We start from the raw sequence: 26,492 nt of genomic DNA on the forward strand, positions 1-26,492 counted from the left end.
GGAATTTGAGCGGAGATCTCTCTGTTTATACTCTTTAGTATGACTATGATTGCCCTGAAAAGAGCCTTTTGATATGAATTGTAATTGGGAAATTGTCAGAAATTTAACTCTTTTGAAAAATCTTGGTGGCCCTAAAAAGGGCCAATGGTAATACAGCCTTTGGAAGATGATGATGCCGTGTAGGCAGCTGGATCAGCAAATCGGACCGGACATATCCTTCGGTTCAATGATTGGGCACTCGAAAGAGTCTTGGCCCGTCTGCTACTGGACAGGGGTTGAACTGGTGTCAGTGGCAGCTTGGATGGCCGCAGAATATCAGTGTCCACCCAGCTAAAGTTGGTCAATCTTAGTCTTTAGCAGAAAGACGGTGAACACTTTTTTCGGCGAATTTATGATCCTGTTTCACGCCATGGTTCTTATCTATGCCTGTTCAGATAAATTACTGTGTTACCTGACTTATAACGAATATACGTTGTATACAAGCGTTCGGCTAGGTCATTGAGCTTACTCTGCATATCAGGGCGCCGTTGTGCTAGTCGAGCAACATCATCAGCCAAATCGAAGTCGTTGAGATGCTCCATGGTGACCAAAGCAGCCCACAGTCAATTGCACCTACCATGATCTCGTCGATTACGATGAGAAACAGTAGCGGTGATAGTATACATCCTTGTCTCACACCAGCGACTACCCGGATAGGGTCGGACAAGGCTCCGTTATGCAGAACTCTGCACGTGAAAGTCTCATACTGCGCTTCGATGCGGTTGACGATTTTATCCGGGACTCCCTTGCATCTCAGGGCGCCCCACAGATTCTCGTGATTGACCTGCTCCAGGATGATGCTGAGCGTGACAATATGACCGTCACGGAATCCTGCCTGCTGCCGTCGGAGAGTCGCGTCGATGTTCTCCTGTATCCGATTCAGGATAACTTTGCACAAAACTTTGAGAACAATACACAGTAACATAACATGATGCCTCGCCAATTGTCGCACACAGTCAGATCCCCCTTCTTTGGGACCTTCACTAAGATGCCCTGCATCCAGTCGGCCGGAAAAGTCGCGGTATCCCAGATATTACAGAATAGTTGATGCAACATTTGTGCGGATAGCATGGTCAGCTTTGAGCATCTCTGCTGATATGCGATCGACCCCTGAAGCCTTGTTGGATTTCATGCTTTGGATAGCTGCTTCAATCTCCTGCAGTGATGGGGCCTCGGAATCGACGCGAGTGATGCGCCGCACCCTAGGCGGATCATGCCGAGATGTTGATGGCTGGTTGGCCGTCGAAACTTGAAGAAGTTGTTCGAGGTGCTCAAACCAGCGTTAGGTAAGCAATTGTCCAGTCGTGTCCTTCACTGGCATCTTCGAGTTCATCCTTGCTCCACTGAGGCGTCGTGAGATATCGTAGAGGAGGCGTATATCGCCAATGTTTGCGGCTTTCTCCCCTTCGTCGGCCAGGGAGTTCACCCGCGCTTGCTTGTCTCGTTTGCAAGAGCGCTTGACTTCCTTCTCTAGAGCCGATTACCGTTGACGGGCTTCGTTCTTGGCTCCTCTGGTTCTCGCCCGCTCTATCGCGGCTTTTTCTTCTCTACGCTCCTCAATCTTCCGCCAGGTTTCATCTGTGATCCACTCTTTCCTCAGGGTGCGCCGCTCACCCAAGTTGTTCTCGCTTGTTTCTATAAAGGCATTCTTGATGGCCGTCCATTGTTCTTCTACGCTGCCACCTTCTGGAACGTCCGCAGCTCGAGTCTCAAGTTCTTCAACAAAAGACCTTTTTACCACTGGTTCTTCAAGTCAGCGTGTGTTGATTTCGCCGATTAGAAGGTGATGGTCAGACGCGATGTCGGCGCTGCGTTTATTCCGGACATCAAGAAGGCTCCGTCTCTATTTTTGACTGATGCAGATGTGGTCGATCTGATTTTCGGTATGTGGAAACCCACTCGACTTTGTGCACTGGCCGATTGGGGAAGAGCGAGCCCCCGATCACCATGTCGTTATTGCCACAAAATTCTGCAAACAGCTCACCGTTCTCACGTCCCATGAGACGCTCATAGTCCGTGTTGTCGGAGCCGATCTTCGCATTGAAGTCGCCAGTGTAGATCTTGATGTCACCCTTTGGAACCTTATCCACGACGGCATTCAGTTGACTGTAAAATTCTCCTTGTCCTGTAGCTCGGCAGCATCGGTTGGCGCATAACATTGGATTATGGTGAGGTTACGAACTCGTGTTCTAAATCTGGCAACGATTATCCTCTCATTAACAGGCTCCTACTTGATGAGCGCAGCACTTGCCTGGACGCTAAGTAGGAGACCAACTCCACGATGGCGGGGAGCGTTTTCACCTCGTATACCAGAGTATAGAGTTACCTGTCCCGACGGCAGTTTGTGTTCTCCAAAGTTTGGCCAACGAACTTCACTCAGTCCCAGGATTTCTAACTCGTTGGCGAGTTGTGCCAGAATACAACGTATAGCGGAAATGTAGGTAATGTCGGTCTACATGTCCCTAATTTGGTTTAAAGTCTGCTATCTATCAATTTTATGTAGATGAACGCGTCATTAGGACGGTACTAATGGATATTTTTGGTCGCTATTGAAAATTTAGTCGATTGCTGAATTTATGTATGGGCCCAAATTAGGGACATGTAGAACGACATTACCTACATTTCCCCAAGTTCGTCTAATTTTACATTGTAAATGCTAAGTCAGGCAACATAGTACTTTTATTTTTTTAATTTTTTTTGTCGTTAATAAAATTAAATTTATTTATTTATTTCGTGAAGCAAAGTAGACTACATACAATTTATTTATACAATTTCTCTACTGCACTAAATCAAACAAGTAGAAATAAGAAGGGATGTCGTGTACGCCCTTGAATAATTGAAAATTCGATAAATATTTAATCGAATAGCTGGAAAAAAGGAATACTTATAGTCAAATAGAAGGGTAAAATAAAGGTTGGCATCATCATCTCACCTCAATCAATATTTGCATAAACATTATTGCCAATACTTTTGAGTATTGACAATATTATTTCCAGTTCAAAGGTAATAATTCTGACCATCTATAGCTCCCACTATCTCCTCCAAGCCGTTCCTCGATAAAGCGCTGAGTGCAAAAGGATAGATAAGCTCAAATTTTCTCTCTCCCGCTCTTATTTTCGTCCTTTGGAGGAAGCACGTTGCTTTACTCGTGTCGATTTTTTTTTTGAATATGCTGTTTCTCCACGACGCTACTACGACCAGCCAGCCAACAATCCAGCCATAGTCAAACGTAGGTTGCGATTTCGGGGACCGGAACCAACCAGCCAGTCCGCCAGTTAGTCGACGTTCGTGTCCTTTACCGAGAAAAGGTGCATGAATATTGTATGTACGCAGATTCCTTGCCTGGTTTGGCCAAGTTTCGTTTCTTTCGTCGTTGACTTTGTGGTTCGTTCTTGTCGTATTCCTTCGAGTAACACAATAGGTCGCGTCGGTTGGTTCAACCCAGATATTCTAGGAAGTGTGTGTGGGCCACAGTTGGAGGCAAGTGAAGTGGAACAGCCACACTGTGTCTGGATTCGGTGGAACGTAGCCAGGTGAAGGAGTGTATTATAAGTTGCAGTTTGCTGGTAGATTTGTGCTGGCTTCTGGCGCGCGCGTTGAATTCTTTTGCATCTTCAATAGGCTAAAGTTTTCTCGGAAAACTTTTCAAGGAGCTGTACGTGATAACAAGGCTCAAGTGGAGTGATAAAAGCCGACTTGAAAGTCCGTAAGTGAATCGGATGCCTTTCAGCGGGTGTTAAAGTTGATCCCACGGTGGTGATACCTGCGTTTTTTGTTTGCGCTTTCTAAATCTGGGGCTCGATGAATATTTAACGGCCGTGTAAATTACGTCCAACCGCACACGTGTTAGGTGAACCGTGGGAAACCGAGGTGTGATTAAAATAAATTAGAGCTCAGCGTGTATCACAGAGGGCGTCCAGCAAGCAAACATTGGTGTAGAGAGTCAACCGCTGACCGCGAGACGCAGGAAGTGGTCCTGTGGATTGCACCAGCCCGGAACAAATCACACTACACGCATAAACGCACGGCCAGCACATTTCACTCTTCGCAGGTTGCATTCACGTATTCAGGATTGTGCTGAATGGCACCGACTATCAATCCGGCGACGCATCCGATCAAAATGCTCCAGTTTAACACCAACAACAATTCCCGTGCCAGCTCGACACAGCAGCGCCCGGATACCACCGCTTCGGGATCGTCCATGTACACCCAAGGTTAGTGGGATTTTCGGTCCGGTAGAGTTTATGCATATGGTTTTGGCTTGTTTTATTTTTTGTCCCTCGCTGTTGCGCCTCCTGCTAGCTTTCCTGATAATACGTTTGGTGCCCTCTGCGGTTAGAGGTATGCCAGGAGGGAAAATATTTGCCACGGAGAAACCATAAACATTAGGAGTTGGGAAAAGTAATTCAACTTTGGTCAAACTTTGTGTATGTGTTTTCTGTAGGTGGGTCGTTCAGATTCCAGTGGGATCTCCCGAGAAAGCTAATTAACGTAAGTAGGAATGCGTGTCGAGAATGTTATGAGGTGTAATCCTCAGGCATAGATTTGCGCTTTTCATGTGTTATAAAAAGCAACAACTACTGTGTATGAGCTTTCCAGCGGATTCGGACATTTTTATTTACTCCCGTCTGTGGGGCATTAAAGATAATAATATACGAGAGTTTCCGCTATGCATCGGTAGGTCGACAATTTGCCCAAATTTTCGGCAGGGGAAATTAATTCGATCGGTTTAGTAAAGGCATCGATATCCAATTTGTGTTAATTACTTTATTTGATCAGGCTCGACTGTGTGAACTTTTCAGAGCCGGGTTTCTTGTTCATTATACAATACAATATATCTTAAAACTATAGTCAATAATTTCAGTATGAAAAGCACCTAACCTTTGCTATAAAATATACAATTTCTTCCTTCAGAACGGGACTCACTTCCAATGGTTCCACAAATATGGCAATCTCACTAAAGGGGGTATAGTGCTTCTACCTATTGGAGAAATGGTCGCAAATCGTGGTCTTCACTTATACACTCATCGCGAAATGATTGCTTCCAAGGTCTACAACAATAGGATTTATCGAGCAAACTTCAGATGGCGAACAAAGCACACCGAACAATAGCTGATATCGAGTATACAGATGATCGCGTGTGAGAGGTACTGTTGGTTTCTGCCGGCTTCGGCAACTGCTAAGAGTGAGCTGAAGATGTCCAATTTTGATTTATAAATGTTCAAGACGCCATTGTAATGCGATTTGAAAGTCAAGGCCCAGTCAAGAGTAGCTCCAAAATCATTGATTTGACTAGCTCTCTACTTCCCTCCCCCTAGTTCGGCTGGAAATGGAATAATAAAGTTTGATCGGTTTCTGTTTGGTTTCAGATAAAAAAAATCTAAAATTTAATCAAAAACAAACGCTAACTACGTGTGCGTTAAATTTCGCATAAATTTACATGAATTTTATAACGCTGTAGGAGATCACGTTGCACTTGATGCTAATAAACGTCAATTAGCTACGGAAGCAACAACACTGCATACAATCAGCTGCAAATTTCTACAATCGTCGATGTTGTTGATAATCCAGTACGTTTATAGGTCGTCATCGTAGAATAGTCAGCATCCAGTCTAGTGTCCTTCTGGGAAATACGGATGCATCGGAGATCCTGGCACAACTGCATATTTACGCACCTGAACCTCCATGCTTGAACCTCGTAGCGCATTGTATGATCAGCATTATCCGACGCGTTTCGTGTCTGCTAGTTTTAACCAGATGTTCATCTTGTTGGACTTTAATGCTTCTGCTAAGCGTAGACTAGTGGCAAGGCGTTAAAAATGACATAAATGGTGTACAAAGTTGCACTACAACATAATGATTCTTTCTTATTTCTGACGAGGATTCTGTGTGTCTGTGTGTCTTCAATATAACCAAGAAATCTGCTTGAAATCATCATATTAGAGGTACAGCACTCCCTCCATACATGCGGTGGGTGGTGCCATCTACCCACCGCTATTTCTCGGCTGTCCTTCAATCAGTTGAGCTGATTTTCTGTAGATATCTTGTTCATGTTTTTTTTTTTTCCTTTGGTTTGTTTTTTTCCGTCGATCTTGTTTTCCGTGCTGGGCACCAATGCTACCGACGTGCCAGGAAGGCAGCTCCCACACATGGACCCTACCTATCGACCCATCAACTCATGAACCGGGGACCAACGGCTTTACTTCCCATCCGAAGGAAGGCGTGATCAGAGATGTTATGCCTCAGAACATCCCGGCGGCGCCGACTGGGATTGAACCCAGGCCTGCTGGGGTGACCACCGCCGTTATCTTGTTCATGGTTGACATTTATCACATATACAGCATATATGGAGGGGTTACTGTAATTGAAAGCAGCTTTATTCCGGGCGTCTGCTGATCCAGAGACCCATTTCAGAATGTCAGGTAATTCACTCCCATTCCGAGGCTACTTTCTCAAGTAATAAGCCACGCTTCTCTACACTGCCACTCATGACAAGTCCGTCCCATAGCACAAATCAGCAAGCCGAGAAAAACGCGTTTAAAGTTTTTTTTCACCCTATTGCACAGTGGTCGGAGATGGTAAAATCCACTCTGGTGGCACAAAAATCCAAGAACTCTTTGATTGAAGCCGAATTTGTTGGTTCTTTGGTTCGATTATGCGTCAGGTATTGACAGCTGATGTAAACACTACGAGTTTCTGCTTCGTGTATCCGTTTGTTTTGTCATGGTAACGTTGCGATATAGGTGTAAATGTATCAAGTACGTGGTGTTTTCATTGTTTTTTTTTATCGCTCGATGAAATTACAGGAAACAACTGCATGAAACTGAAGAATTAATGATCGTGCTATCGATTTGTCATAATCGGATGGATGGATCTCATCGCTAAACTATGATGATGGTAACTAGAGAGGGTCTATTATAACAAAGGAGTGCCTGGCTGGTGTTGAACCAAATGCACTGTCAAAGCAAAAGCCAATCGAGCAGCGTAAATCTCGATTACATGGGCAGTGTTGCTAGAAATAACTTAGGCATAGGTTGCCAAGGCAATTTGTTTTGAATCCGATCCTCGCTTATACTAGGCCCTCTCTAATGGTAACGTATGAACGAAGTATAAGTGTCGCCCACATCCCTACAATTTCAAAAATTTATCAAGGCCAACTATTGAAAAAACAGATAAATCTAACTTTTTCTCCTAAAGAGATAGGAGGATACTTTTTGGGGCAAAGTTGTAGAACTACTCAAAATATGAAACTTTGTTGGAAATACATATTTTCTATGCCTAATAGATTTAGAGATATTCACCGTTTTCTATGGTTACCGCCTTTAAATCTAGTTTTTATTTATTAACTTTTTAAATCATTATTTTTCATGCTAATAATGTTCTAAACAAATGTGCACAACTACATCTTTTTTGCTCAAAACAGTATGTGACTAAACACATTTCTTGTAAAGTTATAGTACTTTTTAACAATATTTTAGTCGGCGCTGGTGATGTAGTGGTAAACGTTTGATTCAACAATTTTGAAAGTGTCCATAGTTATCCGTCCAGTCCAAAGAAACACGTCATGACTGTATATCAATACATGGTCCGTATTATACTGAGAAACCATGTAACACAAATGCTTCGATTCGGAGTTATGCGGCTCGATTTAATTTCAAATGTCTCTGTCATTTTTCGTTCAAATTTAGTTCTCTTTAGGTCTTCTGAAAGGTATTGAACGAAACTTTGTTTGTATGTATTTGACTCAAGATATTTTCCAAATTTTGTATGTTAAAACTTCAAATAAAGTTACAGAATTTAACAAAATTCACACTGAATATTCATGGTTGTTTTTTTTTTAATTTTATTATAGTCACTTTAACGCTCTTGGGTTATTCGTGACTTGTCTGGGGGTAAGATTTGAACTCGTGACTTTGGCGTGAGAGGTATGGATTCTAACCACTACGCTTTTTGGATTCCTTAATAACAAAATTAAGGTATGACACCGATAATGACCATGCATCAGAACCCTAGTCTTAACCACTTCAAACTAGAGAACAACGAATAGAAGATTAGGAATCACATAGATGAAGACAACTAACTCATTTTTTTCCTTGTTTCAAGATCATCCTCGGTAGACAAAGCCGAGTCTTGTCACTATCAACAAGGCATAAAAAGTAACAAGGACTAAGATGATTTCCTTGGATTACTGAAAAATCCTGTTCCCATAGTTTGAAGTAGTCAGGACTAGGAATCGGTGGTAGATCTTACATCCCGTAACGTACCACGAAAAGGTGATCTACCCACGTTACGAGGCTGTTTATTTTGCTGCAGTGCTTCTATCGGTCGGATCTGGAATGTTTTGACAGCAGTTTGTTTTGAAATATTTCCTCTTTCAGAGCTTCATGATTGATTTTGTTTAAAAGAAGTTATACTTGATAAAAGCCGCGAATTTTGGGCACCCACTTGAAAAATCCGACGTGGTCAGGTTCAAAAATCGCGAAGTCGTTGAAATTAGCTAAATCGACCGTGTGAAGAGTTCTTAAACGTTTGCGTGAGTGGCTTACTATCGATCGACAGGATCATAGCACAGTGTTCTCCTAGCTGTCGAGGCAAGCAGACATACCTCTCGATGTGTATCACGCGATCGTCTGTATACTCGGCAGCATCCATTGTGTGGCGCTCACTGTTCTTCATCTGAAGTTCTTTCGGTCGATAGGTCTTCGACCTTGAAAAGCAACCGTTTCGTGATGAGTGTGTGAGTGAAGATCACGATTTGCGTCCATTTTTGCAGTGGACGCGCTATGCCCCCCTTTGGCGATGTTGTCATACCTTGAAAGCACTGGAAGTGAATTTCGTTCTGATGAAGGAAGCTTTTTTGATAACTGAAGATAACATATTTCTTGTATTGTACATCATGACTATAGTTTTAAGATGTATTGTATAATGAACAAGAAATCTCGGCACTATAAAGTTTATTCGATTGTGCCTAGTAAAATAAAATAATTATATATAAAAAAGTGGAACTAAGGATCGGAAGCTGCATTTGAAGGTATTGAGAACGGTTAGCAAAGCACCGTCTGAAGGATTCGTCAGTGAGAAGGATTTTAATCTTTTCGGGTTAGTAAGCAACCAATTACGATACTGAAGCAGAATCTAGTGGCCAAAAGACGTGCCCGGAAGTTGTACAATGACGTTCTTACAAATTACGAAGGATGCATCCTCATGGACGACGAAACGTACGTGGAGATGGACTATTGGCAGCTTTCCGGACAAAAGTCACTGCTACCTGAAAAACACCCTCCTGGACCACTGTGCACTGGTTGAGGGGATGTCCCTAGCAAGTTCAAATTCGTTTTTGCCGATAAATTTGCAAGAAAGCTTATGATCTGGCAATGTATTTGCAGTTACGGACAAAAAAAAAGGATTTCTTGACTAACAAGACTAGGGATTCCAAAATGTACAAGCAGGAGTGCCTGAAAAAAACATATTCTTCCGTACATTAAGGCTCACAATAGACCTGTAAAGTTTGGCCTGATTTGGCAAGCTTCCATTGCAGCGGAGAAGTTCTACAGTGGTATTGAAGCAAAGGGGTAGATTTCTTCGAAAAGGACATCAATCCACCCAACTGCCCTCAATTCCGCCCAATTGAGAAATAATGAGCAATTGTCAAACAGAAGTTAAAGAAGAGTAGAAAGGTTACAGCAAAACCAAATCGGAATATTTTTTTTTTGCTATTTTTCCTTTAAAGTGCAATAAATGACTTTCAGACGAGGCTTGGTAGCTCAGTGGTTACCGTTTCTGCTTACTGAGCAGAAGGTCGGGAGTTCAATCCCAGGCCCGTCCCCTTCCTTGCAATTTTTCACTTTGCCTTATTCTATACCCACTAGATTTTAATGAAAAACAAATTCTTCTTTAACACCGATCGCATCACTTACCACAGTGTGGGTCCTGATCTAAAAATAGAAATTGGATGAGTGCGCGCGCGTGTGTGTGTGTGTGTGTGTGTGTGTGTGTGTGTGTGTGTGTGTGTGTGTGTGTGTGTGTGTGTGTGTGTGTGTGTGTGTGTGTGTGTGTGTGTGTGTGTGTGTATGTGTGTGTGTGTGTGTGTGTGTGTGTGTGTGTGTGTGTGTGTGTGTGTGTGTATTATAAGCGCTCTACCAAAAAACGATCCCTGCGTGTGCGTGCAACCTTTCCCCACATCCAACATCCCAGTGATTTCTCGTGGAAGCGCAGAGGATTTCTCGGTTTCCTTCACAGCGAGTACCACGTCAACACATTCCTTCCCATTCCCTAGTTGACCTGCATTCGGACACGGCCGGCGCTGGTATTGCTAAATATTAGATCTCCAGTTCTTACACATTGAGGATGAATGTTAGTCCCAAACATCATCTGTTGGTTCTCTGTGTAATTGCAGCTGATCTGGTAATAACAGAGCAGCAACCGTGGGCGGTCAATCTGATTTGATTTGATTTGATAAAGTGCAATAAATGACTTTCATTTTGAGTCCTCAAAATTTTTATTTCATTGCGTATAGATATTAAATGACTCAAGCTTTACGTGAAAGTATTCATATGAAAATAAAGACTCATCGTGAAGAATTCCGTTACATCGAAGCAGTGTTCGGAAAATCATTCTCAAATCTCGTTCATTGAGCCTCCCTGCGAGAATAAACTCGCGTGCGAATGTGGCAAGCAAAGTTCACGCTTGAGATTCTTATACATATTTATTCGCGCACTCACACTCATAACGCTGAAAAATCATTCCAGCTTTAAACTCATAAAAACCACTCAAACGGCAATTGATATAATGCCTATGCATGTTGTGTTAGTTTTCCAATCCCTGATGCACAAACAATAGTAATAACAATGAATAACGCAAAAATATAAAGCAATGAATTTTTGAACCTGAAAACTCATCGGTGATTTTTGCAACGTTGAATTTTGCAAGGCAAAACTCATAGGCGCATAAACTCATGCATGAGATTTGAGTTTTTGAGTTTTTCCGAACACTGCATCGAAGCTAATTTATGTAAAAGAGGAACTGGGGGAATGCCCGGCCCCTTAAGCGTGAGGACTATTTTAAAATTAAAGAGAGCTAATTTGGTTATCTTTCCCATGCAGACTCCATGTGTACACAGTTTTGATAAGAAATTAATTACTGTTTATTACATAAAAGTGACACAAATGTACGTACTGTCCGTGGTAAGACCTATTTACCAAACGAGCTTTTTGAACAAATTTTTAAAATTTGATTTAATTATATGTGAGGCTTAGTGAATAACGATGGAATTCATGATTATTAAAAAACTAATAATTAGAAACGTTACACTTTAAACTGGTAACTATTCAGAATTCAGAATTCATCTGTGCTCCTCCGTCCTCCTCCTTTTCCTATACGCCTGTAGGTATGTGCATAGAACTTGATTCATATATATTCAATTCGCCAATTATTAATTGGTTATTTAACTTTTTGCATACTAGTCGAAGTGAGTTGCAGTGTTCAAAACAGGTATTCTGCATGAGTTGCCTACTCTAAATTTCAAACATATTCGATGTTGAGAAAAAAATTGAATTTGTTCACAGAATCTATTTAAAATCCTGATACAATTTCAGATCGCAACCAATTTTCTTCAAATTTTGTACAGCTGTTGGGGGCCTCAATACAAATCGAAAGACCCATAAAGAGTGAATATTTGTGAACCACCATTATGCCCAGCACACCAAATAGGGTGACGGTCTTATCCCACAGAGCATGTTTTTTTTTTAAATCATGATTAACAGCATATTATTGATTAAAATGATCTATAATCGCACAAGGATGATGATAAAAGATATAGATGGCAATATGTGAGCAAAACCATGTCAATTAGTGCTGTCAAATCCTTTAAATCGGCCGGCAAAAAATAACATCCTGCAGCACACGCTATGTGTGTTTTGTATATTTTCTTAGCATTTGACAGTTTATTGTAGGTTCAATGTGTCTCGAAATGTTCAAAATAATGATTAGAAAAAATATCTGTGTTTATTTAGTTTCACTTAAACTGATTTCACTTCACTGCACTTTCCCTATTCCACTCAAGCCTATCAAAATGTTATTCGTCATTTAACGGGGGTATTCCCGATCTTTTTTTTCAAAAAATCAAATTTTTTTTTTCACGTTTTTTTGTACTTTAGACTATATACTTTCATCCCCCCAAGCCGTTTTCCGATCAGCGAATTCGGTGTCCAGGCATAGCTGACTAATGGTAAGAACCCCCAAAATGGTTTTAACTAAAGTCAAAAAGCAAAGCACCGTCTGAAGGATTCGTCAGTGAGAAGGATTTTAATCTTTTCGGGTTAGTAAGCAACCAATTACGATACTGAAGCAGAATCTAGTGGCCAAAAGACGTGCCCGGAAGTTGTACAATGACGTTCTTACAAATTACGAAGGATGCATCCTCATGGACGACGAAACGTACGTGGAGATGGACTATTGGCAGCTTTCCGGACAAAAGTCACTGCTACCTGAAAAACACCCTCCTGGACCACTGTGCACTGGTTGAGGGGATGTCCCTAGCAAGTTCAAATTCGTTTTTGCCGATAAATTTGCAAGAAAGCTTATGATCTGGCAATGTATTTGCAGTTACGGACAAAAAAAAAGGATTTCTTGACTAACAAGACTATGGATTCCAAAATGTACAAGCAGGAGTGCCTGAAAAAAACATATTCTTCCGTACATTAAGGCTCACAATAGACCTGTAAAGTTTGGCCTGATTTGGCAAGCTTCCATTGCAGCGGAGAAGTTCTACAGTGGTATTGAAGCAAAGGGGTAGATTTCTTCGAAAAGGACATCAATCCACCCAACTGCCCTCAATTCCGCCCAATTGAGAAATATTGAGCAATTGTCAAACAGAAGTTAAAGAAGAGTAGAAAGGTTACAGCAAAACCAAATCGGAATATTTTTTTTTTGCTATTTTTCCTTTAAAGTGCAATAAATGACTTTCAGACGAGGCTTGGTAGCTCAGTGGTTACCGTTTCTGCTTACTGAGCAGAAGGTCGGGAGTTCAATCCCAGGCCCGTCCCCTTCCTTGCAATTTTTCACTTTGCCTTATTCTATACCCACTAGATTTTAATGAAAAACAAATTCTTCTTTAACACCGATCGCATCACTTACCACAGTGTGGGTCCTGATCTAAAAATAGAAATTGGATGAGTGCGCGCGCGTGTGTGTGTGTGTGTGTGTGTGTGTGTGTGTGTGTGTGTGTGTGTGTGTGTGTGTGTGTGTGTGTGTGTGTGTGTGTGTGTGTGTGTGTGTATGTGTGTGTGTGTGTGTGTGTGTGTGTGTGTGTGTGTGTGTGTGTGTGTGTGTGTGTGTGTGTGTGTGTATTATAAGCGCTCTACCAAAAAACGATCCCTGCGTGTGCGTGCAACCTTTCCCCACATCCAACATCCCAGTGATTTCTCGTGGAAGCGCAGAGGATTTCTCGGTTTCCTTCACAGCGAGTACCACGTCAACACATTCCTTCCCATTCCCTAGTTGACCTGCATTCGGACACGGCCGGCGCTGGTATTGCTAAATATTAGATCTCCAGTTGTTCGCGATTGAAGCGAACGTAATGTGTTGTAGAAGTAGTAGTAGCAGTTGTTTTGTGTAATCGCCCTAACCACTTACCCAATCCTTTAAAACTCTACTAACCCCGAGGCGACCGCGGGTAATCGGTTTCCGAAACTAACCCTAATGTGCTACATGTGTAATTTGTATCAAGACCCTGAAAACAAGCTTTGATCATTTCCTTACGCTGCCGCTGGCTTGGCACGAGCATGCAAGCAGCAGCACCGACCGAGCGACGAGCGACCGACCGACCACAAACCAACGAGCGTGCAGCGAGTGCTGATTGGTTATGAATGTAGGAGAAATGAATGAATGCAACATCAAGAAGAAGAAAGCCAAACACATTTAAAGCGACGCATTTTGCGCGTCGCCATCATACAGTCCACAAGCTTTGTAAAGCAAACACCGAAATATAGCGCCGTTGAAAGTTTTAATTCATTCTCGTTTTTCCTCTTTGGACAAGCCGAAGCCAAAACAGTCCTTTTCAGGGCTATGAGTTGAGTTGGATTTCAGTCGAGCTTTTCGTTGTGTTCCTGTTGGCATTCCCACAGGGGGAATTGGCCAAATCAGCTGGAATCCTCCGAGCCGAGGATTGCCACACCATCTCCAGTGTCCGTGATCGGACACCAGTTCTTACACATTGAGGATGAATGTTAGTCCCAAACATCATCTGTTGGTTCTCTGTGTAATTGCAGCTGATCTGGTAATAACAGAGCAGCAACCGTGGGCGGTCAATCTGATTTGATTTGATTTGATAAAGTGCAATAAATGACTTTCATTTTGAGTCCTCAAAATTTTTATTTCATTGCGTATAGATATTAAATGACTCAAGCTTTACGTGAAAGTATTCATATGAAAATAAAGACTCATCGTGAAGAATTCCGTTACATCGAAGCAGTGTTCGGAAAATCATTCTCAAATCTCGTTCATTGAGCCTCCCTGCGAGAATAAACTCGCGTGCGAATGTGGCAAGCAAAGTTCACGCTTGAGATTCTTATACATATTTATTCGCGCACTCACACTCATAACGCTGAAAAATCATTCCAGCTTTAAACTCATAAAAACCACTCAAACGGCAATTGATATAATGCCTATGCATGTTGTGTTAGTTTTCCAATCCCTGATGCACAAACAATAGTAATAACAATGAATAACGCAAAAATATAAAGCAATGAATTTTTGAACCTGAAAACTCATCGGTGATTTTTGCAACGTTGAATTTTGCAAGGCAAAACTCATAGGCGCATAAACTCATGCATGAGATTTGAGTTTTTGAGTTTTTCCGAACACTGCATCGAAGCTAATTTATGTAAAAGAGGAACTGGGGGTATGCCCGGCCCCTTAAGCGTGAGGACTATTTTAAAATTAAAGAGAGCTAATTTGGTTATCTTTCCCATGCAGACTCCATGTGTACACAGTTTTGATAAGAAATTAATTACTGTTTATTACATAAAAGTGACACAAATGTACGTACTGTCCGTGGTAAGACCTATTTACCAAACGAGCTTTTTGAACAAATTTTTAAAATTTGATTTAATTATATGTGAGGCTTAGTGAATAACGATGGAATTCATGATTATTAAAAAACTAATAATTAGAAACGTTACACTTTAAACTGGTAACTATTCAGAATTCAGAATTCATCTGTGCTCCTCCGTCCTCCTCCTTTTCCTATACGCCTGTAGGTATGTGCATAGAACTTGATTCATATATATTCAATTCGCCAATTATTAATTGGTTATTTAACTTTTTGCATACTAGTCGAAGTGAGTTGCAGTGTTCAAAACAGGTATTCTGCATGAGTTGCCTACTCTAAATTTCAAACATATTCGATGTTGAGAAAAAAATTGAATTTGTTCACAGAATCTATTTAAAATCCTGATACAATTTCAGATCGCAACCAATTTTCTTCAAATTTTGTACAGCTGTTGGGGGCCTCAATACAAATCGAAAGACCCATAAAGAGTGAATATTTGTGAACCACCATTATGCCCAGCACACCAAATAGGGTGACGGTCTTATCCCACAGAGCATGTTTTTTTTTTAAATCATGATTAACAGCATATTATTGATTAAAATGATCTATAATCGCACAAGGATGATGATAAAAGATATAGATGGCAATATGTGAGCAAAACCATGTCAATTAGTGCTGTCAAATCCTTTAAATCGGCCGGCAAAAAATAACATCCTGCAGCACACGCTATGTGTGTTTTGTATATTTTCTTAGCATTTGACAGTTTATTGTAGGTTCAATGTGTCTCGAAATGTTCAAAATAATGATTAGAAAAAATATCTGTGTTTATTTAGTTTCACTTAAACTGATTTCACTTCACTGCACTTTCCCTATTCCACTCAAGCCTATCAAAATGTTATTCGTCATTTAACGGGGGTATTCCCGATCTTTTTTTTCAAAAAATCAAATTTTTTTTTTCACGTTTTTTTGTACTTTAGACTATATACTTTCATCCCCCCAAGCCGTTTTCCGATCAGCGAATTCGGTGTCCAGGCATAGCTGACTAATGGTAAGAACCCCCAAAATGGTTTTAACTAAAGTCAAAACTTTAAACGCGTTTTTCTCGAAACCACATTTTTTTTATCGGGCGAAGATTTTTCTCAGAAACTATAAGAGATATTGACTTGAATCTTTGCGCATTTTGTTCCTTATTAAATTCTTTGGAGCTTCTCCCACTTTCAGCCAAAAATATTAACATTTAACATTGTTTGAAGCACCTTAAAGCTGCAAAAAAGCGGGCTAAAAATCGCCTGTTTTTTCATATGGCCGCCATTTTGTTAATTTGCAAGATTTTTTGCTGCCAACGGGAGAAGCTCCAGAGAATCTTATGCAGATTATTAATTTCATCACGAAATCTGTTTCAGATGAAGCCGTTCCAGAGAAAAGTCTTCGCCCGTCCAGGCGTTTGCGGCGAACAGGGGTCTTTTTTTTTTTATTAATTACTTTATTTGTACAGGCTCAATCGAATAAACTTTACAGAGCCGAGTTATCATTTTTGTTATACATTATTGATTTCTTATATTTAAAGTTAAAGGAGCTGGACCGGATACTCGCGGTTGTCTCGAGGTTAGTGGGGATTTACAATTTTTTTTTGGATGGGAAAAGGGAGAGGGAGGTTTGAAATGTGGTTTACGATACAAATATTTAATTAATCCTAAAACATGAACGAATTTCTATTCATCTTGAAAACAAACATAAAAAAAAACCCACACGTACAAAATACAAACTAAACACATGGTTAATAAAACTTACAATCTAATGTTAATATTCTTAAAGTAAACATATATGAGTTTCATAAACTCCAGATCGCGTCTAGCCAAAATATCCCGAACTGGAACATTAGGTTGTCTACCTCGAGCCCGAAGGGAATCGTACAGTTCAGATCTGACTCCGCGATGCTCAGCACAAGACCAAATAATGTGATCAGCGTCCTGGTAACCTTGTCCACATTCACAGAGATTGCTGTCCTTCAGCCCAACACGGAACAAGTGAGCGTTTAACGAATAGTGATTGGACATGAGGCGAGACATCATACGAATGAAGTCTCGACCCACATCCAACCCCTTGAACCAAGAACTCTTCGACACCTTAGGGATAATCGAATATAGCCATCGTCCCAAACTCCCTTCACTCCACTTATTCTGCCAGCTGACGAGTGACTGTTGACGATAAATGAAGAAAAATTCATCGTAGGCGATTTGTCGATCGTAAATATCGCCTTCCATAGCGCCCACCTTAGCAAGTGAGTCCGCCTTCTCATTGCCCGGAATCGAGCAATGAGATGGGACCCATGCAAAGGTGATGACAAAAGATCTTAAAGATAAAGCACTTAAAAGCTCTCGTATTTTCATGAGAAAATACGAGGAGTGCTTTACCGGCCTCATAGAGCGAATAGCCTCGACAGAACTGAGACTATCCGTAATAATAAAATAATGGTCTGGTGCAAGTGAGGCGATCGTTTCTAGCGTATAATGTATTGCCGCCAGCTCAGCAACATATACGGAACAAGGAGCTTGAAGCATTCGAGAGGCACTATGAAATTCGTTAAAGATACCAAAACCAGCGGACGACTCTATTAGTGATCCATCTGTGAAGAATGATCTTGCGAAATCAACTTGGCCAAACTTTGCAGCGTAAATTGACGGAACAATCATGGAACGATGATGTTCTGGGATCCCACGAATCTCCCGCGTCATAGATAAATCAAAACTAACTGAATTGCCGAAGTCGGAGAAGCATACACGATGAGGATTATGCTGTGAAGGGCTGACATCCTGTGTTATGTACACGTAGTACAATGACATAAAACGAGTTTGAGGGTTCAGCTCAAGAAGCTTTTCAAAGTTTTCGATTACCAGTGGGTTCATAACTTCGCAACGGGTGAGGAGCCTGAGGGACAATTCCGAGAACCGATCCGATAGTGGCAACATGCCCGCCAACACTTCTAGACTCATCGTATGAGTCGAGTGCATGCATCCTAACGCGATACGAAGACAACGATACTGGATACGTTCCAGTTTGATGATGTGAGTTTTAGCCGCCGACTGGAAACAAAAACTACCGTATTCTAAAACCGATAAAATCGTTGTCCGGTACAACGTTAGAAGATCTTGCGGATGGGCTCCCCACCACGTTCCGGTAATTGTTCGGAGAAAATTGATCCTTTGTTGGCATTTTCGTCTCAGATACTCAATGTGGGATCTCCAGGTGCATTTTGAATCGAACCAGACCCCAAGATATTTGAAGGACATAGAATGAGTGATCGGTTTACCCAAAAGTTGAAGCTTTGGTTGTGCTGGGCTATGCTTCCTAGAAAAAACGACCAACTCAGTTTTCTCCGTGGAGAATTCGATACCTAGCTGAATAGCCCAAGTAGACAAATTGTCTAAGGTATCCTGTAAGGGTCCTTGCAGGTCGATCCCTTTGGGCCCTGTCATAGACACTACACCGTCATCTGCAAGTTTTCTCAACGTGCAGTTGTCACTTAGACAATTGTCAATTTCTCTGACGTAGAAATTATACAAAAGGGGGCTTAAACATGAGCCCTGGGGGAGACCCATGTAACTAAATCGAGAAGCTGTAGAGTTTCCATGAGAAAAGCTCATATGTTTCTCTGACAGCAAATTGTACAAAAAGTTATTTATTAATGGAGAAAGGCCACAAGCGTGGAGTTTGTCTGAAAGGACTTCAACGGATACTGAATCAAAAGCCCCCTTGATATCCAAGAATACAGAAGCCATTTGCTCTTTTTTAGCAAAAGCCAACTGAATTTCTGTGGAAAGCAACGCGAGACAGTCGTTCGTTCCCTTGCCCCTACGGAATCCAAATTGAGTATCTGAGAGTAGGTGGTTCGTCTCAACCCATTTGTCCAAGCGAAAAAGGATCATTTTCTCCAACAATTTTCGAATGCACGATAACATCGCGATGGGACGATACGAGTTATGATCTGAAGCGAGTTTTCCAGGCTTTTTAATGGCTATAACTCTCACTTGCCTCCAATTATCCGGAACAATATTGAGCTCCAGGAACTGACAAAACAAGTTCAACATGCGCCTCTTAGCGACGTCTGGGAGGTTCTTCAACAAGTTGAACTTGATTCTATCCGCCCCCGGAGCCGAATTGCCACACGAAAGGAGCGCGAGTGAGAGTTCCAGCATTGAAAAAGGCTGGCTGATCTCGTCTACAGAATTCGTCGTTTCGCGAGGAATCATCTGTGCCGGCACGGAATCAGGACATACTTTTCGCGCGAACTTGAGTATCCAACGATCTGAGTACTCCTCGCTCTCGTTGTTCGAAGACCGGTTACGCATCCTTCGCGCCGCGTTCCAAAGCGTATTCATCGACGTTTCGCGCGATAATCCGTCCACGAATTGCCGCCAGTATCCGCGTTTCTTGGCTTTGATGAGGCTCTTGAGTTCGCGTTCAAGAGCCGAGTACGCTTCGAAATACACGGGTGTTCCACGTTTCCGGAAAAGCTTAAACGCGTCGGACTTTTTACGATAAACCTCAGTGCATTGGTGGTCCCACCAAGGGGAAGGAGGTTTCCTACGCAAAGACGTTCCTGGAACCGGCCGAGTTTGAGCTCGAAGCGCGCTGTCCAAGATCAGATTGGAGAGGAAGTTATATTCCTCCAACGGTGGAAGCCCTTCTACCGACGACACGGCTTCCTCTATCGCGGTCTTGAACGTTGTCCAATCGATATTACGGGTGAGGTCGTACGCGACGTTAACGGATTCCGACGGATTGAACCCACTGGCAATCGAAATTTTGATCGGCAAGTGATCACTACCGTGGGGATCCTGGATCACATTCCACGTGCAATCCAACGATAATGAGTTAGAGCAAAGTGTGAGGTCTAATTTACTTCCATTCGAGGATGGTCCAGCCAAACGTGTTACTTCTCATTGTTAAGAATTGTCATATTGAAGTTATCACAGAGGTCATATATAAAAGTAGAACGGTTGTCATCATACAGTTCCCCCCAGCCTGTACCGTGGGAATTAAAATCTCCCATAATCAACCGTGGAGCAGGAAGTACTGAACATATATCTGAAAGTTGTTTTCGATTAACAACGGCTCTAGGAGGAATATAAACAGAAGCAATACAAAGGCTCTTACCTTTAATAATAGCCTGACATGCGACAACTTCAATACCTGTAAATTGTGGAAGATTCACTCTATAGAAAGAATGGCACTTTTTGATCCCCAAAAGTACCCCTCCTCCACGCGAATCCTCACGATCCAGTCGAATAATGTTAAAATCATAAAAAGGAAGATCTATATCTGAAGAGAGCCAAGTTTCACAAAGAGCAAATGCATCACAATCATTATTGTGAACTAAAAACTTAAAAGAGTCTAATTTAGGAATAAGACTTCGACAATTCCACTGTAGAATAGTGATCAAATCCCCGACCTCGTTTGGAAAATTATCCATCGAAGGAAATGATTGCTGCAATGAGGGGCCACTTCAATGTCAATTGCTTCAAGAGGGTCTTCACAGTAGGAAGCATTGCCAGAACAATGCTTTTGAGAGGATCAGAAATATTCAGGCATCTCACTGCGTCCTAGCAAGAAGTACGGTCGACTTGTTTCGCGCTCCGTTGTTTTGGAAGTTTTCTCGGTATTCGCTTGATATAAATTATCAGTTTTTTCTCACTAAGTGACTCCTGGCATAGTTCCCGGTAAATTGATCGAAAAGTGAGTTTTTTTTGTAGTAGAAAGTGTCATTTTCGGAACGATTAATCCGTGCTATTGGTAATTCGCAAAACAATTTGGGCATCATCGTTGCGTGGTCACGCATACGCGCTCACGCATACCCGCTTACGTATCATCATCATCGAGTGTGAGCACCCGTTTCTACATCTACATCGTTCATCAATCATCGTGCGCCTGTGTGCGCTGAGAACCGCGCCTCGATCAAGTGCACCACAGCGAAGGTCATCCACGCAGCGCGTCTCTTCCAGCCATCTGTGTAAACGCCTACACATATAACGCTCGGTGGTAGTAGTATAGAATTATCAGATAAGTTTTTGTTTTTTTGTTTCTTTTCCTCCCCCATTAGTTAAATTTTCATTTTGTATTTCTGTGTTTGTAGTGTTTTCTGTGTATTGTGTCTGTGCGTTCAGTGGGAGAGCGTTTTGCGCTCCCACTAGTTGAACAAAATGGATGTTTTGTCAGAAGACGACATGGATGACCAATCATCTCAGAAAAATGATGATGTCATCCATGGTTCGTCGTCTCAGTCTGACAATGGGCAGGCTGAGAAAAGCTCCAGATTGCGGGCCTACCCGAATGACTCGACTGGCCCATGGGTTGTCTATTTTCAGCCCAAAAACAAACCCTTGAATGTTGTTCAGATATCTGATGATCTGACAAAGCGATTCTCTGCCGTGACCGAAATAACGAAGGTTAGGCACAACAAACTTCGTGTGACCGTCGCTAACCTGAAACAGGCCAATGAAATTGCTATTTCCCAGTTTTTCACACTGGAATATAGGGTGTACATTCCAGCCTCTGATGTGGAGATCGAAGGCGTGGTCACTGAGGCGAGTCTGAACCCCGAGATACTGGAGAAGCAAGCGGTTGGCCGATTCAAGAACCCCTTGCTTCCTCCGGTAAAGATACTGGCCGTTCATAGAATGAAGTCAGTATCGCTCAGCGAGGGTAAAAAGAGTTTTACCCCCACAGACTCGTTTCGGGTGACCTTTTCTGGATCTGCCCTTCCTCAATACATCGAGCTGGGAAAACTTCGTCTTCCTGTGCGGTTGTTTGTACCTCGGGTCATGAACTGCCAGAATTGTAAGCGGTTGGGACATACGGCCTCCCACTGCGGCAACAAGGCACGCTGCTCCACATGCGGGGAGAAGCATGAGGATGGCGCCTGCGCAGCTACTGCACCAAAATGCGTGTACTGCAATGGAACTCCTCCTCATGCTCTCTCGTCGTGCCCGGCGTACAAACAGCTCGGGGACAAAATGAAACGCTCCCTTAAGGAACGTTCCAGGCGGTCTTTTGCAGAAATGCTTAAGACAGCCAAGCCATCGACCAACGAAACAAATCCCTTCGCTCTTTTGTCAGATGACGAGTCTGGCTCTGACTTGGCTGAGGAGGGAGTTTCTTTCAGTTTTCCGGAAGGTTCTGCCCGGAAACGAAAACGCATCCGTTCGCGGAAAGTTGCAGATCAAGAACCCCAAATCAGCTTGCCCAAATCAAGGAGTAGTGGAAAAAAGGAGACTTCTACTCCTCCTGGATTCCGCAGAACTGATTATACCCAGGATTTTCCACCTCTTCCGGGGACATCCAAAACCCCTGATGCCCCAATTTTAAGAACAGAAACCCCTTCTTCATCTGGGCTGTTCTCATTTGATGACATTGTGGACGGTATTCTCAAATACATCAACATTTCTGATCCTCTGAAAAGCATTGTCCTCACACTGCTTCCGACTGTGAAATCCTTCTTGAAGCAATTGACTTCAAAATGGCCCCTTCTTGCAGCTATCATCTCCTTCGATGGATAATTTTCCAAACGAGGTCGGGGATTTGATCACTGTTCTACAGTGGAATTGTCGAAGTCTTATTCCGAAATTAGATTCGTTCAAGTATTTAGTCCATAACAATAATTGCGATGCATTTGCCCTCTGTGAAACATGGCTCTCTTCAGAAATTGATCTCCCTTTTTTTGATTTTAACATTATTCGATTGGATCGTGAGGATTCACGTGGAGGAGGGGTACTTTTGGGGATCAAAAAGTGCCATTCCTTCTATAGAGTGAATCTTCCCGAATTCCCCGGTATTGAAGTTGTCGCATGTCAGGCTACCATTAAAGGTAAGAGCCTTTGTATTGCTTCTGTATATATTGCTCCTAGAGTCTCTGTTAATCGCAAACAACTTTTCGACATATGTGCGGTACTTCCCGCTCCATGGTTGATCATGGGAGATTTTAACTCCCACGGTACAGGCTGGGGGGAGCTGTACGATGATAACCGTTCTACTTTGATTTATGATCTCTGCGACAACTTCAACATGACAATCCTTAACAATGGAGAAGTAACACGTTTGGCTGGTCCATCCTCGAATGGTAGCAGATTAGACCTCACCTTTTGCTCCAATTCACTATCGTTGGATTGCACTTGGCATGTAATCCAGGATCCGCACGGTAGTGATCATCTGCCGATCAAAATTTCGATTGCCAGTGGGTTCAACTCGTCAGAATCCGTTAACGTCGCGTATGATCTAACCCGTAACATTGATTGGACTAAGTTCCAATCCGCGATAGACGATACTGTATCGTCAGTGGAAGAGCTTCCGCCGTTGGAGGAATATAATTTCCTCTCTAATCTCATCGTCGACAGCGCACTTCAAGCTCAAACACGACCGGTGCCGCGATCGTCTATTCGTAAGAAAACACCATCGCTCTGGTGGGATCAACAATGCACGGAGGTTTACCGTAAAAAGTCCGACGCGTTTAAACTTTTTCGGAAACGCGGAACACGCGAGCATTTCGACGCATACACATCTCTTGAACGCGAACTCAAGAGCCTCATCAAGGCCAAAAAACGGGGTTACTGGCGGCAGTTTGTAGACGGATTGTCGCGCGAAACGTCTATGAATACGCTTTGGAGTACGGCGCGAAGAATGCGTAACCGGTCCACTAACAACGAAAGCGAGGAATGCTCGGATCAATGGATTCTTAAATTCGCGCGAAAAGTGTGTCCGGATTCCGTGCCGTCGCAGTTGACTCCTCGCGAAACCGCGAATTCGGTAGACGAAATCAGTCAGCCTTTTTCAATGGTCGAACTTTCACTCGCTCTCCTTTCGTGTGGCAATTCTGCCCCGGGATCTGATAGAATCAAGTTCAACTTGCTGAAAAACCTCCCAGACGTTGCTAAGAGGCGCATGTTGAACTTGTACAATCAGTTATTGGAGCTCAATATTGTTCCCGACGATTGGAGACGAGTAAGGGTGATAGCCATTAAAAAGCCTGATAAACCCGCGTCGGATCACAATTCGTATCGGCCCATCGCGATGCTGTCGTGTATTCGGAAATTGATGGAGAAAATGATCCTTTTTCGCCTCGACAAATGGGTTGAGATGAACCACCTTCTTTCAGATACTCAATTTGGTTTCCGTAGGGGTAAGGGAACGAACGACTGTCTCGCGTTGCTTTCCTCGGAAATTCAGTTAGCTTTTGCTAAGAAAGAGCAAATGGCTTCTGTGTTCTTGGATATCAAGGGAGCTTTTGATTCAGTATCCGTTGAAGTTCTTTCAGAGAAACTCCACATTTGTGGATTGTCTCCATTAATTAATAATTTTTTGTACAATTTGCTGTCAGAAAAACATATGAGCTTTTCTCATGGAAACTCTACAGCTTTTCGATTTAGCTACATGGGTCTCCCCCAAGGCTCATGTTTAAGCCCCCTTTTGTACAATTTCTACGTTAGAGAAATTGACAATTGTCTAAGTGACAATTGCACGTTGAGACAACTTGCAGATGATGGCGTAGTGTCTATCACAGGGCCAAAAGAGGTTGACCTGCAAGGACCCTTACAGGATACCTTGGACAGTTTGTCTACTTGGGCTATTCAGCTAGGTATCGAATTCTCCACGGAGAAAACTGAGTTGGTCGTTTTTTCTAGGAAGCATAGCCCAGCGCAACCAAAGCTTCAACTTTTGGGTAAACCGATCACTCATTCCATGTCTTTTAAATATCTCGGGGTCTGGTTCGATTCCAAATGCACCTGGAGATCCCACATTGAGTATCTGAGACGAAAATGCCAACTAAGGATCAATTTCCTTCGATCAATTACTGGAACGTGGTGGGGAGCCCATCCACAAGATCTTCTGACGTTGTACCGGACAACGATTTTATCGGTTTTAGAGTACGGTAGTTTTTGCTTCCAGTTGGCAGCTAAAACGCACATCATCAAGCTGGAACGGATCCAGTATCGCTGTCTGCGTATCGCGTTAGGATGCATGCACTCGACTCATACTATGAGTCTCGAAGTGCTGGCGGGCATGTTGCCACTATCCGTCCGTTTTTCAGAGTTATCTCTGAGGCTCCTCACCCGTTGCGAAGTAATGAACCCACTGGTGATCGAAAATTTTGAGAAGCTTCTGGAGCTAAATCCTCAAACATGTTTTATGACTTTGTACTACCTATATTTAACACAGGATGTCAGCCCTTCAAGAAATATTCCCAATCGTGTAATATTCTCCGATTTCGGCAATACAGTGAATTTTGATTTATCTATGACGCAGGAAATCCGCGGAATTCCAGAGCATCATCGTCCTATGATTGCTCCGTCATTATACGCTGCAAAGTTTGGCCAAGTTGATTCTGCAAGAACGTTTTTTACAGATGGATCTCTAATAGAGGAGTCCGCTGGTTTTGGTGTATTTAATGAATTTCATAGCACCTCTCGAAAACTTGAAGCTCCTTGTTCTGTGTATGTGGCTGAACTGGCAGCAATTCACTACACTTTGGAAACAATTGCTTCACTTCTTCCAGACCACTACTTTATTTTTACGGATAGTCTCAGTTCTGTCGAGGTAAGTGGTAAAGCACTTCTCGTATTTTCTCTTGAAAATACGAGAACTGCTTAGTACTTTATCCGTGCGCTCTTTCATCATCACCTTCGCGTGGGTCCCTTCGCATTGCTCAATTTTGGGCAATGAGAAGGCGGATTCACTTGCGAAGGTGGGCGCTATGGAAGGCGACATTTATGATCGACAGATCGCCTATAGTGAATTTTTCTCTATTTATCGTCAGCAGTCGCTCGTTAGCTGGCAACATCAATGGAGTGAAGGGAGCTTGGGACGATGGCTACATTCAATTATCCCTAAGGTGTCGAAGTTTGCATGGTTCAAAGGGTTGGACTTGAGTCGAGACTTCATACGCGTGATGTCTCGTCTCATGTCCAATCACTATTGTCTAAACGCTCACTTGTTCCGTGTGGGGTTGGGAGACAGCAATCTCTGTGAATGTGGACAAGGTTACCAGGACGCTGATCACATCCTTTGGTCTTGTGCAGAGTATCGTGGAGTCAGATCACATTTTTATGATTCCCTTCGGGCTCGAGGTAGACAACCTAATGTTCCAGTTCGGGATATTTTGGCTAGACGCGATCTGGAGTTTATGAAACTCATATATGTTTTCTTTAAGGATATTAACCTTAGATTGTAAGTTTGATTAACCTGTGTTTAGTTTGTATTTTGTACGTGTGGATTTATTTTTAAATGTTTGTTTTCAAGATGAATAGAAATAATTTCATGCTTTAGGATTAATTAAATAGTTGTATCGTAAACCACATTTCAAACCTCCTTCTTCCCTTTTCCCATCCAAAAAATTGTAAATCTCCACTAACCT

The 26,492-nt window shown here is 42.5% G+C and overlaps 1 protein-coding gene across 2 annotated transcripts in view; it reads left to right on the top strand.

The window, feature by feature from the left end:
* Positions 1–3,333: 3,333 nt before the first annotated feature.
* Positions 3,334–26,492, top strand: part of LOC135715273 (band 7 protein AGAP004871) — a 609,777-nt gene continuing 586,618 nt past the window's right edge. For both annotated transcript variants that reach the window (XR_010519024.1, XM_065238608.1), the window contains exon 1: positions 3,334–4,253. Coding sequence is in view for 1 of the 2 variants with exons in the window: in XM_065238608.1 (XP_065094680.1) it covers positions 4,121–4,253 (133 nt within the window). In the remaining variant the exon portion in view is untranslated. The remainder of the gene's footprint in view (positions 4,254–26,492) is intronic.

The sequence above is a fragment of the Ochlerotatus camptorhynchus genome, unplaced genomic scaffold (genome assembly GCF_037179485.1).
Source record: "Ochlerotatus camptorhynchus isolate MF236.1 unplaced genomic scaffold, CSIRO-AGI_Acam_v1.1 ptg000840l, whole genome shotgun sequence".
In the NCBI taxonomy this organism is placed as follows: Eukaryota; Metazoa; Arthropoda; class Insecta; order Diptera; family Culicidae; genus Ochlerotatus; species Ochlerotatus camptorhynchus.